The sequence below is a fragment of the Lingula anatina genome, chromosome 2 (assembly GCF_051362555.1).
Source record: "Lingula anatina isolate TDL-2025a chromosome 2, LinAna3.0, whole genome shotgun sequence".
NCBI lineage: Eukaryota > Metazoa > Brachiopoda > Lingulata > Lingulida > Lingulidae > Lingula > Lingula anatina.
In genome coordinates this window covers 9,719,235-9,731,500 of record NC_141768.1, presented here as the reverse complement: position 1 = coordinate 9,731,500, position 12,266 = coordinate 9,719,235, and the positions used below count along the sequence as shown (strand labels likewise).

At 36.5% G+C, this 12,266-nt stretch overlaps 1 protein-coding gene across 1 annotated transcript in view; it reads right to left on the bottom strand.

Annotated features, from left to right (window-relative positions):
* The window catches only part of LOC106163313 (dynein beta chain, ciliary), a 29,277-nt gene extending 17,055 nt beyond the window's left edge, over positions 1-12,222 (bottom strand). Inside the window, exons 1-25 of the mRNA XM_013540872.2 lie at positions 11,613-12,222; positions 10,303-10,496; positions 9,834-10,023; positions 9,484-9,583; positions 9,111-9,322; positions 8,588-8,818; positions 8,138-8,305; positions 7,794-7,910; positions 7,309-7,574; positions 7,035-7,103; positions 6,641-6,767; positions 6,204-6,459; positions 5,776-6,020; positions 5,215-5,547; positions 4,807-5,061; positions 4,440-4,609; positions 3,907-4,129; positions 3,563-3,766; positions 2,920-3,321; positions 2,448-2,693; positions 2,049-2,273; positions 1,602-1,820; positions 949-1,335; positions 456-748; positions 41-197 (exon numbers count right to left, since the gene is read on the bottom strand). Of these exons, the coding sequence (XP_013396326.2) occupies positions 41-197; positions 456-748; positions 949-1,335; positions 1,602-1,820; positions 2,049-2,273; positions 2,448-2,693; positions 2,920-3,321; positions 3,563-3,766; positions 3,907-4,129; positions 4,440-4,609; positions 4,807-5,061; positions 5,215-5,547; positions 5,776-6,020; positions 6,204-6,459; positions 6,641-6,767; positions 7,035-7,103; positions 7,309-7,574; positions 7,794-7,910; positions 8,138-8,305; positions 8,588-8,818; positions 9,111-9,322; positions 9,484-9,583; positions 9,834-10,023; positions 10,303-10,496; positions 11,613-11,969 (5,646 nt within the window). The 5' untranslated portion in view covers positions 11,970-12,222. The remainder of the gene's footprint in view (positions 1-40; positions 198-455; positions 749-948; positions 1,336-1,601; positions 1,821-2,048; positions 2,274-2,447; positions 2,694-2,919; positions 3,322-3,562; positions 3,767-3,906; positions 4,130-4,439; positions 4,610-4,806; positions 5,062-5,214; positions 5,548-5,775; positions 6,021-6,203; positions 6,460-6,640; positions 6,768-7,034; positions 7,104-7,308; positions 7,575-7,793; positions 7,911-8,137; positions 8,306-8,587; positions 8,819-9,110; positions 9,323-9,483; positions 9,584-9,833; positions 10,024-10,302; positions 10,497-11,612) is intronic.
* Positions 12,223-12,266: the final 44 nt, after the last annotated feature.

Here is a 12,266-nt window from a genome sequence, read left to right as displayed (position 1 = left end):
TGCTATAAAAACAATGTCTGCAGCTCTATATATACCCCACCTTGTAGTCCATCTGTTCTGAGCAGTTGAACACATAGACCATGATTCCCAGAGCTCTGCCCAAATCCTTGGTTGTCTCTGTCTTCCCAGTTCCTGCAGGCCCAGCAGGGGCTCCACTCATCACCAAGTGAAGGGACTGAGTCAGGGTGATGTAACATCTGAAATGATATTTAGAAAGCTAAGATTATACTACAGCGGTGATATATTAACACAAAACTACTGTAAAATGTTTGTGCCAAAGAATTCAATCATCTGTGTCAAAATGTTCCATTGTTTTAAATGTAATTTGTTGCACATTTTTTAGTTCTTTTTGACATATTTACATAAATAGTTTAAGATAAGTTCCCTGCATGATATCACACACTGCTTTAACAGAGAAAAAGCTACATGTGCATCATATATGTTTGAACATTCACCTGTCAGTCAAGGGTGTAATCACTAAACGTGGTGTGTTTCCAAGATACTCATGCGAGTATCTGAACTGAGCATCACAAATGTTAGCAAAGCAGTCTTTATGTCCTTCATCCCAGCGATGACGTAGCTGAGACAACCACTTGAAGGCCTGTCCACTCTCAATTTTCTGTGTGATCATCTGTGTGATGACGTCACGGGCATGCACATCAATAGTACAGATGGTCATGACCTTCTGACGTTCCTGCTTGGTCAAGGAGCCAATCAACATGGTAATCAGGGTGTTCAGCTGTTGGATCTGAAATACAAAAGTCCAAATCGTTCATAGCGGAATGCACATGGATTGTATTAATTGAAGCAGAATGTTCTACACCAGATTACAATTAATATATGGAGTAACCAATTATGAAACTAATCACAAAAATACATAAAATGTTACCTTTAAAATCAACTATTCTACTGAAGGTCTTTAGTAGCTATGCTGTCAAACCAACTAACCTGTTTCTTGCTGTAATCTTTAAGAGCATTCTCATAGCCTTCCTCAAGTCTGGCAAATGCAATGTTCACTTCAGTTGTCCACCAGATCTGTGTGCCACACAGGGCCACCTGAGCAGGGAAGTCAAACAGCCACTGTTCACGTGCTTTCTCCTCATATGCAGTCACTGCCTCGGTCATCTCATGTCTCACTGTTGTTCTCTGGACATCAAGTAGCCGGTTCAACCACACCTCCACCTGGCCAGTGCAGTCACACTCATGGTCAAAGTCCACATACTCTCCGTCTTTACTGAACATGCCTACACCAGTCTTCAGGTTGTTACCATCAGAGTCCTGTTGGAATTTTAGTGCTGCCATGCTGTCAAATAGCTTGGTCAAATGACGCGCAACCTGAAATAAAGAGTAGACTTGGTTACATATGCTAAATATATGAAGAAAATATTTTGCTACTTACTGACTTTATAGTTATGTGTATGCAATTATCAATTTAATGATTTAAGAAAAAAATTAAGTTATAGTTACCCAAATATTTTTTTAAAACATTTTTCAATAAACTTGCTTTAGTGTTTCAACACAAGTGATTCAAAAACATCTTTAAGAATGTTGATAAAAAAATAGAGTTTGGAAACTGTACTATTCATTAAAAATTGACTCACCAACTCTGGTTGATTACCATTGGACAAAATGTCTAGCAAGTCAGCAGAAGACACGAAGTAAAACCTTGGGAAGGCAAGACGTTTGGTCTCCAAATATTCAGCCAGTGCCTTCTCACAGAGAATCAGCTGCCCCTGGATAACTTCCAGTTTGTCATACAGTCCTGGTTTGTTTGTGGCCTCAACACAATTCAGAGTACCTTCAACCTCTTTTACCACTTCCTAGAAAGTTGAATAACAAATCTCACAGTTACCAAATATGTTGGTGTACTTTGACATTGGTAACTGATTACTGAAGATTAAAATGAAAGCTTCTGTATACTTCAGTAAAATGTTTTTCATGTTATATTAAAAACACAGTTGGCAAAAAAAATCACTTTAAATGATAAAGTTTCTTTTGAGGTTTCATATACATAATCAATCACGTCAGAAGAAAGCCCAAGCATGTACCTTGAAGTCTGTATCAATGCCATCAAATCTCTTAGAATCCTCTGGCAGTTGGTTTCTAATATCTTCAGAGCCAATGAAAATACTCTCCAGATGTGACCATGTCCTCTGGACCTCCATCCAGATGGTTATCACCTGGTCAGCAGTGGACAGTTTCTTTTGCCACCCTGACACTTCTTCCAAGAAATGGGCAATATATTTGGATGTGAGCATGTTCTGCAGCTGTACCTGTTTTTTTTTGAAAGAAAAACAAAAATTTATGTATGTTTAAACATTTATTTACAAAAGAAATAGCAAGTGAACATGCAAGCTACTGGTAAATAATTCAACATTTCATACAAATTATTTTTAAAAGGTCTACTCAGACAAACTAGATGAAATTCAAAACAAAAAGATTTTTACCTGGTTATCTTCTAGTGTTTCAATCAATTCCTCTGTGGTCACAAGTAGGGTAATGCCAGTTCTGTTGTGTTTCTGGTGTTCAAACTCCATGGTTGCCCAAGTGACATCCAACTCCTTCAGCACTTTCTCCATGGACATTTCCTTCACAGCCTTGTCCACAATGTTACGAACCTCATCCTCAAAGTTGTGTAGGTTGAGGGACAGCAGATCAGACAGGGTGGTGTCTTCATCCATGACAAATTTCACCTGAAAATCAGAGACAGTTCATTTATAAGTTTAACCATTCTTAATTACTGAATACTTTTGGTATGTTATCAAATTATAACAAATGAATTAGCATTTGTAAGTATTTTATAAATCGTCAACATTGTCATAATGATTTGGGTCTTTAAAGTTACCCTATTTTTGATTAAACAGATATTCTACTAAAATAAACCTAAGAGGGAAAATCCCAACTATTGTAAATACTTACGCCTGTTGCCTGCATAAGTTGCTGCCAATGTCTCTCTCTGATAGCTGGGTTCTGCAACTCACTGACAGCACGCAATGATGTCAACATGTTCTTCACAGTGCCCTCTACACCAGAGTATGTGTCCCATGCCCTCATCTCTTTGTCTAATCCCCTGATATCTTTGGCAAATCTCTTACAGTCCATGTCCATCTGTTCCACATTTATTTCCACCCAGGGAGTAGTTTTCCAGTCATCAAAACTTGTGCGCACAATATATACATAGTCCCATAGCTGTTTGAGCATGCAGATTTCTTTTCTGCATTGTTTGAGCTGTTTGTAATCTGGTACATTGACTTCAAACAGGCCTGCAGACTCCAGGAGTGCTGCCATCTCCTTCTCCATGTCTGTGATTTGTTGGTTGAACTGAAGATATGAAAATATCAATGTTATAAAGATTATAGTTAAAACCGACAAAAAAAGTTTTCTCCCCCAAAGTGATACAATTTTTTGTTGAAAATAGAATTATGGCTATAAGATTCAGTTGTTAATTTTGTAAGAAAACATCCAGTGTATAAATTATCATCTGGGTCGCACATGTATTAAAGCTAGGCAGCAAAACACATTTAGCTTAAAATCTATCAGTATGTTGGTATGATACTCATACCTCATCCAACACAGTGTAAGGGTCTTCACAGCTGTATCTGTACACTGATATCTGCCTGAAGTTCTCTCTGAATGTGTGTTGTTGTACATCAAATGATGCACACTTCTTCCTAATGTTGGCAACTTCATTGGACTGCAATGGTGCAACTTGTTGTTTGACAGTGATGGCAATCTTCTTCGTGTTGTTCCATTGTTCTGGGAGTTCCTGTTACAAAAATATATATTGTTGTTATGTTCCTTTGGATGAGTGAAATAAAACATAACTATGAATGAAGCATTTAGTTCAATTACCACCAACAGAAATAGTCTATGGTAAACCCTGAATGCTACAAACTTTTTTTTTACCTGGAGCTGTACATGGACCTCCTCTGGAAGCTCCTGTCCGTATGTCTTCAGCAGTTCTATGGTTTGCTTCAGTGGCTCAAACATCTCATCTGTGGATGCCTGCCTGTCCTTCACAGCTAACAGATGACCCATACACTCTACCAGACCATCATAGTCACCCTCCTCTACTGGTTTGGTTAGACCACTGTCAGCCACCTTGATGAACTCGGCCAGCTCATTGAGGCTATGAAGAAGGAATAATGCACACAAATGACTTATAAGTGTTCATCATGGGATATCCGTAGTGACATAAACATCTGTGCCATCTTTTTAGCTAGTTTTGGTTACACATTTTAAAACATTTTAGGAAAAAAAAGGCATTTTCTTTTAAAAGTTTGCTGCTTTGGAATTTGGATATACACTTAAGGCAAATGTGATTATTATTTTGAAAAAAAAAGTGCAGTGCCTTTTTTTTCTTTTTTTTTTGCAAATTAGAAAAGTCAGAAATTTCAAACTCACCATTTACAATATATGTACATATGGAAAAAACTTACCTATTGGTGACATGATCAATGAGATGCTGCTTGAACATGAAGCTCCACCTCTTAATGATGTTGAGCAAGGACTGGCGGAAGGGTTTAGAGTTGACACGGAACCAGTGGTCTACCATAACTGTACCATCAAACTGTTCCACTTCCTCATAGATCTTTTCATAGGTGTCCACCTAGAATGATATTGATTCATAATAAACATCCACACCAACATGTTTTCAGTTTTGTGCAAGTGAAAATATTAAATTTTGGCCACTGTAAACTTGCCAACACCTGAAAAGGGAAACGATCTTAGACATTTCAAATTTTACACCAAAATGTATTTTAAAGAAAGATATCAAGACTGTATTGGACTTGAAATGTGACATACCTGTTCTTTGAACTGATCTAATGTTGGTGGATTTTCAGGCACACCATCATCAGCATGGGCTTCAATCTCTTCAGCAGTCAGCACATGACCATACAGCAAGAACTGCCTCATAAATTCATTGCGGTCATCTACCCACAGATAGGCATAATTATCAAAGCTGTTTCTGTATTCACAGGCCTTGTTCATAACAGTCTGTACTCTGTCCATCAACTCTTGTCTCATCTCAGACAGCTCATCCATTTCTTCTAAATCAGGCTGTCAAAAAAGGCAAAATGAAAAGTTATCCAATAGAATTTTTACAGAGTTATACTAATTGTAAAAGTAGTCTAAAGAACTGTACTGAAATTGTAAGAAAAACAAATTTTTTTTTGTCCAGCCCTTTAATCCAATATGGCCAGTGGGACTGACCTGGTAGTGCTCCTGTCCACTGTGGGCAGCTAACCTCCCGATTAGAGAAGCCTGCTTGTAAATATCTCCCACTAGTCCATCCACCAAGTCATAGAAACCATCAGCCACACCATAATCCAGGGAAGGATTAAACACCATATCAGGCACCTGCAGCTCCATCAGAGCCTCAAACAGAGGACTAGATGGCTTCTTGGGATCTGTGCAATCCAAGAAAAAGTTCAAGCTGCAGTGGATGGTGTTGAAAAACCCATCGACAGCCATTTCATCCACATAATCTACATATGCTTTCCATATGTCAGACTCTGCATCTGCCTTGAAAAACTCCAAGTTTTGCTGAAAGATGAACAGTATTCATAGTTATCATAAAGTTATTGCATTTTGTCAAGATATGCAAAAAAAAAAAAAAAAAAATTAAAAACTTCACAGCAACATATCTTACCATATACTGTAAACATAAATATGAAATATACAATAAACTCAAACTCAATACTAAAAATGCATACATAAAATGACAAATGTTATCATGACATACGTTTTGTCAATCATAAATCAAAAGTTTACCTGCACTAAACCATGGATTTTTTCTCCAGTGGTCTTGATTTCATTATACCTCTTCTTCAGCCTGTCCTCTTTATCATTGAGGTTGAGCAAAGACTCATGTTTGCCCTCTAACCTCTCAAACAGAGGAGTGTTGCTCCAAGTAGCCATAAGTTTTTGAATCTCTTCCACATTGTTCTTTGCCTTCTGAACCCTCTGTTCCAAATCCTGCACCAAGTCTCTTGTCTCCACAATATAATCCCATGCACCTAAAATAATAAAAAAGCAGCATTTAGACTTTCATTTACAGACCTGTATTTCCACCATCTTATTTATTGTTCATATGTAGTGAAGTACTTCTCACACCCTTGAATAAACATATTTATAGCAACTTCTAAGTTCATCAATCAAAAAAAAAAAAATTGTCAAAAACCTTTCAAAAGCCTTCTCACCTTTTTCTTCCCAATTCAGATCTTTCTCTGCCTTTTCTAGCTGCTTGTCTATATCTGCCAGCTGCCCTTCAATAAGTGGGTACTCCACTTCAAGGATTGTCTCTCTAACCTTATTATACCACTGCACAGTCAAGTCCAAATTGCCATTGAACTGGCGATATGTTTCATTTCTTTGATAAAGCCCAGATGCGGCTTCTGGTATATCCTCTTGGCCTTTAATTTCAAGGTACTTCACTTCTCGAAGCACTGCCACAAGCTGAAAGAATGGTGATAGAGTTATATGGTAACACTATGTGAAAATTGCATACGTGCAACTTTAAAAATGATTTCAAATTAACAACTTTTAATATTAGCTAGTGTGGATGAAAACTATTTTGTATTTGAAATTTAAAAATGTTTTCTTTTTATTTTGGATAAAATTTCCATGTAAAACTTACCTGTGGATCAAAATTAACAGCAATCAGTTTAGTTTCTTCATTCCTTGTAAGCAAGGGTTGTGCCAGGTTGAAGGAACAAGCTTCATTAACACCAGCAGTCCATTCATCATACATTTGCTTCTCAAATCTGAAAAACAAACAGCATCAATTAACACAAGACAGAACAATTTGAGAATCTACAGATTTGATAATTTAGCATATTTTACAAGTATTTTGATTAATTACTTTCCTTTGTTTTCCTATTTTAATCAAATCATTATTTTGTCATCGAGAACTCAACATATTTCTGCTTTAATACTGGCAACCCTGAAAACCAAACATTTGGAGAAACTATAATTAAAGAAAAGATGCCAATAATCCATGAGCATTATCTGAATCTAAATTTTGTACATACTTCTCAAGCAGAGCCAACATCTGTTCATATTTTGTTTTCATCTTCTTTGCAGCCTCGCCTTCCATACATCTGAAAAAATAAAAAATAATTTAGAAAGATCCAGGTTTACATGTATCTTTAAATATTTATTTTGGTTTCAGATTATACATTATTTATGCAAGCCCAGTGACAGTTCATTTCTTCAACACTGCTTGGCTTTGCCATGAACTCTGAAAAAGAGGAACTTTATCCTAAAATATACTTTTATAACAAAGATTCCAATACTTAAACTTACGGGTGTTCAATATGTGAGAAGTTCTCCATGGGAGCACTGATACGCTCTCGGAGCTCAGTTGCCCATTTCAGCCCACCAGTGACCTTTGGCATATTCTTATGTGAGATAGCCTTTCCTGTCTGCTGGACAACCTGCATCTGAAGGTCATAGATGGATTTGGCCATGTCCAGATCTTCATCCATCATCACAATCAGCTTTGGATAGCTTGGATCAAAGATCTCTTTGATGATTGGCCTTTCCAAAAGTGATCCAAATATGTCAACCAGCTGAAATTAAAAACATCATAATATCAAAATGGGTTTCTACCTGGTAACACATTTTAGCATCAAATTGGTTTTTGTCTGGTAGCAAATATCCAACTCAAAGGGACATGTTATACAATAATATTAAAATGTATTTGCCAAAATTTTGAAATTGGTACAACATAATTTTGCAATAAGTCATCTTAAAAAATGGAAAATTCGCAAAGTTTGAAAAATCATTACCTTCAAAGCAGATTCCAATCCTGAGCAATCGTCAAAGGCCTGGCAAATAATGGCACCCAATCTACGATCAAGGTCCTCTATCTTTGCTTGGAAATTCTTGTAATCTTCAGTAAATTCCTAAAAAACAGCAAATACTTGGCTACTTAACTGCAGGATCCTCTCAGAGTGTTATTTATCTTAATCCACTTAATTTATGGCCAAAAAAACTTTCAGATAAAAATTAGTTACGAGTTGAAGAACATACAAACAGTTGATAATTAGATTGTAACTTTTGAATAGATTCTTTCCAGGTTTATTAGTATAATCCCAGAATAGCCACTAAGAAATAGTAATTTCCAAATTACCGTATCCACGGGATCCAGGGCATCATATGCCCTCTCACTGAACATCTTGTATAATTCATTGAATTCATCAAAGATCTGGACGACTTGTGCACTAAGACTTCTGCCCTTGATGCCCCCAAGTTCAATTTTCTCTAGCTTCATGAACTCCAGTGCAGTTTCAAACAAATCCTGTAGAAACAAAAGCATAAATTGAAGTATTTCCTACTAAGTAATGAAGGTAATAAAAAAGGAAGAAAACTACAACAAATCCAAACCTATCCTAACTTTATGAAAATTTATGAAAAAAAAATACAATCAAAAGGATTATTAAAGTAACGAATAATTCTGACCCTTGCCAGATAACTCAAAATGAAATACAAATCCAAAACTTAAATTCTTTCCTTGGTATATCCCCATAAATTTAGGTCTAAAAACAACAACTTCTGTAACAGTTACATTAAAAACACTTACCCTAACAGTTTCCACTCTCTGCACAAAGGTATCATAGCGTGAGAAGACGAGCTGAGGTGCAAACTCCCACTCTTTGGGGTCTCCATTCTTGAAGTAATCTTTCAACTTTGCCTTGTGTTCTTCATATGTGACTTGGAAGTACTTGAGGATTTCTACTGTTTCACGGACTTTCTCAATGGTCTCCTCTACCTCACCCTTGAATATCTCTGTGGGATCAAGGTAGTTGCGGGCCTAGAACAAAATAGATCAATACTGCTTGGTGGGATGTGCAAGCTTTGGGTGCATTTATAAATCCATTTATTTACAAATTCAAATCCAATTACTATAATATTGAATATATTAACTGCTGTAAGATATTTTAGTAGGAAAATAGAATAAAAGTTATTATTAGACTTCACCAAGTTAAGTTCCGTGCTTCTACATGTGTTCTAAATTGTTTATGTATTTAACCTCATGTTAATAGTACCATTATGAAACATATTTATTGCAACAAAACAATAAAGGTTAAGATGATAATGCTTACAGAATTGATCAGAGTGTTGCAAACTTCTTGTAAGACCACAATGATTCTGGCTGGGGTATTATAGAACTGTGAGTTTGACCAGATCAGACAGATGACATGCATCAGGGGTGGCAGCAGTGGCTTTACATCACAGAAATCTGCACCTTCAATGTCATCTACATGGTTCCTCAGGGGCTTCAAATACATGTTGATGTCTTGGGCCTCAGTTAGGGCTGAAAATGCACAGTACATATAAATTTTTTTTTCAGAAAATTTATTCATATAATTGAAATTGGTTTTTAAGTTAGGCCCCACAGTACATATATATAAAAAGAAGTTATAGGCTGCTTCTTTTAGATCTGAATTAAAATATAGAAATTCATGTAACACATACCTGCAACCACATCTCTGAACAGATTCTTGAAAGATGGGAAATAGCTGCTGTTTGTCTTTTCTAAAAGTTCAGCCATTTTGCGCACTTTGGGATCCCGGAGCTAAATCAATCAAACACATCTGTCACTGATTTCTATGACAATAACTCACATGATTAAGGGAAATATATATTAACTTAACTGCACAAAATATATTCATAACTTTCAATACTCAGGTGAACATGGTAATAAGGTTCACACTTTGTATAATAAAATGCATCATCAGAAATAAAACAATAAGTAATTTATCAAATTCACAAAAAGCAATAAATAAAAATGAATATTTAACAAACACATCACATGTGCCACTTACCTGATCAAAGATGCATTCAAGATTAGCCACCTTTGCCTTCCAGAATTCAATTTCCACACTAGGTGTTGGATTCAAACCCTCAAGGAGTGGCTGAGCAGAATCCTTCTTCAGTACATCACGGATCTGATGTGTCCACTCGATGATAACAGATTCAATGGCATGTACTAGATTTCTGTCATATGTATCACCTCTGAAAAATGGCATGAGCATGGTTTAATAGATGTTATCTAAAGAGTAGGTAACAATATACAAAGTGATATTTAAGGTGAATAATTGTTGACTTAGTTTGACAAAATTATCTGATGAGCCATATTAGCCATGAACAAGGGGCAAATGAAAATAATTATTTAAACAAAAATTGCTTATTTGTTCACTAACACAAAAACACACTCATTGATTTCCAAATCATTTTAACAAGGGCTGAGCCAGATGAATTTTTCACTTCATGAATGACCATGCAGTGTCTTACTTTGCTTCTTCCTGAGCAGCTTCTTCCACTCTGGTAGAGCCTACAGGTAGAGGCAGTAGAGTTTTCCCCTTCACCTGTCCTGCTACCACATAGACGTTGCTTTTAAGATTGTGGACATGCCTCTTTACATCAGCAGACACAACCTGAGGCCACTGGTCATGGTTTTGTTCATTTGACAGTAAAGGCACAAGGATCTACAAATAAAATTCAAATTTAAAGGTAAACAACATAATCAAACCCACGCTCGGCTGTCACCTTGATTGGATAGTAAACGATTGTCGTAAAATCGCTAAATGGTATTAAAACCGGGTGCATAAACTTGAAAACCACCTAGGACAACCTTGGACTGCCACATTAATCCAATACAATGCAAAAATAAACTATAACAAGTGGTTAAAGCCTTCAAACCGAATGCCGTAAAGTCCCCATATACCTCCATAGAGACAATAAAATAGAGTAAGCTTGTGAAACAAGAATAAACCATTTTGAACATAATAATCGAAATAAAATACTGCCGGGCATCGGAGCGGCCTAAAACTTGGCACGCTTACCGCAAATACTGCAGGCTACATCATCCCATCGCTCGTTTGTAAATTCCGTGCATGGCATACACACAATCAAACCGTATATCCAAATTCCACCTCTGATGTTTAAGTTGGTCCTCTCTACAATCCAATTCAGGAAATGACGTAACCGCAGAGGTCGCATTGTCCAATGGCATGGCTTCTTTTTCGTAATGGGATGATGTAGCCTGCAGTATTTGCGAGGTATATGGGGTATATGGGGACTTTACGGCATTCGGTTTGAAGGCTTTAACCACTTGTTATAGTTTATTTTTGCATTGTATTGGATTAATGTGGCAGTCCAAGGTTGTCCTAGGTGGTTTCCAAGTTTATGCACCGGGTTTTAATATCATTTAGCGATTTTACGACAATCGTTTACTATCCAATCAAGGTGACAGCCGAGTGTGATCAAACCGTCAAATTAATGGTTTAAGTTTTCTTTAAATAATAATAATAATAATAATGACTTAATCAAAAGAAAGAAATTACTTAAAAATCACATGGCATTAATGTTAAGATTTCATCTGCATATGCACATTTTGAAATTTTTATGCTATTTAGGGTACATGCACATAGGCAAATGCAAATAGTAAATAAGTAACAGAAAATCCTTTGGACACTTTATTTCAAAAGTACCTGCTGTATTTGTCAATCATTCTTTTCATATAGTGAGAAATTAAAAACCAAATATAAATATGAAATATTCACAAATCATCATCATTTACACAAATCAGGACATTTGTTTACCTCATCAACAAACGCAGACAGTTGGTCCAGTGGAGAATGAGACAGGTCACCGTAGACAGTTGCATTCCTTACTGGATTGTCTTTGTTGATAGCACCAGTTCCCTTCTTCACAAAATAACATGCCTTCCCCTTAAAATTTGTCGGCCATTCGTACTGTGGAGTTATCACTCCAGCAGAGTTTACAAGAAGTATAAGATTCTGGACGTCTGTCTTGTCAAAATACTCTAGTATCATCAATTTGTACTCTTCTTGGTTGTACATCTTCATCCACTTATCTGGCTTCAGTTTCATTGTTTTCAATACATAGTCTGCGATGAACTCGACCCGAGAGTCGCCAAGCTCAAGATCTGAAGCCATTTTTCACTGTTTGCAGGTGCTAAAGAGGCAAATGTTTCAAAGTTCAAATCAAATTTCTGCAATAATACTAGTGCAGCTGATATTAAAATCAGGCTATCAACAGTGATTACCCATTAGCTATCTATCTGAACACTTTCCTGTCTTTTGTCCTTCAAGTTTCTCAGCATTAAAGAAACTTTGTCCAAAGAAGGAGATATCTTCTGGACGGAGAAAACAAATATGGCGTCGAAGTTAGACGTATCTAACACTGTTGCTAAGGTAAATACCCCCCTCGATAGCCTCGATTTGATGTGACCT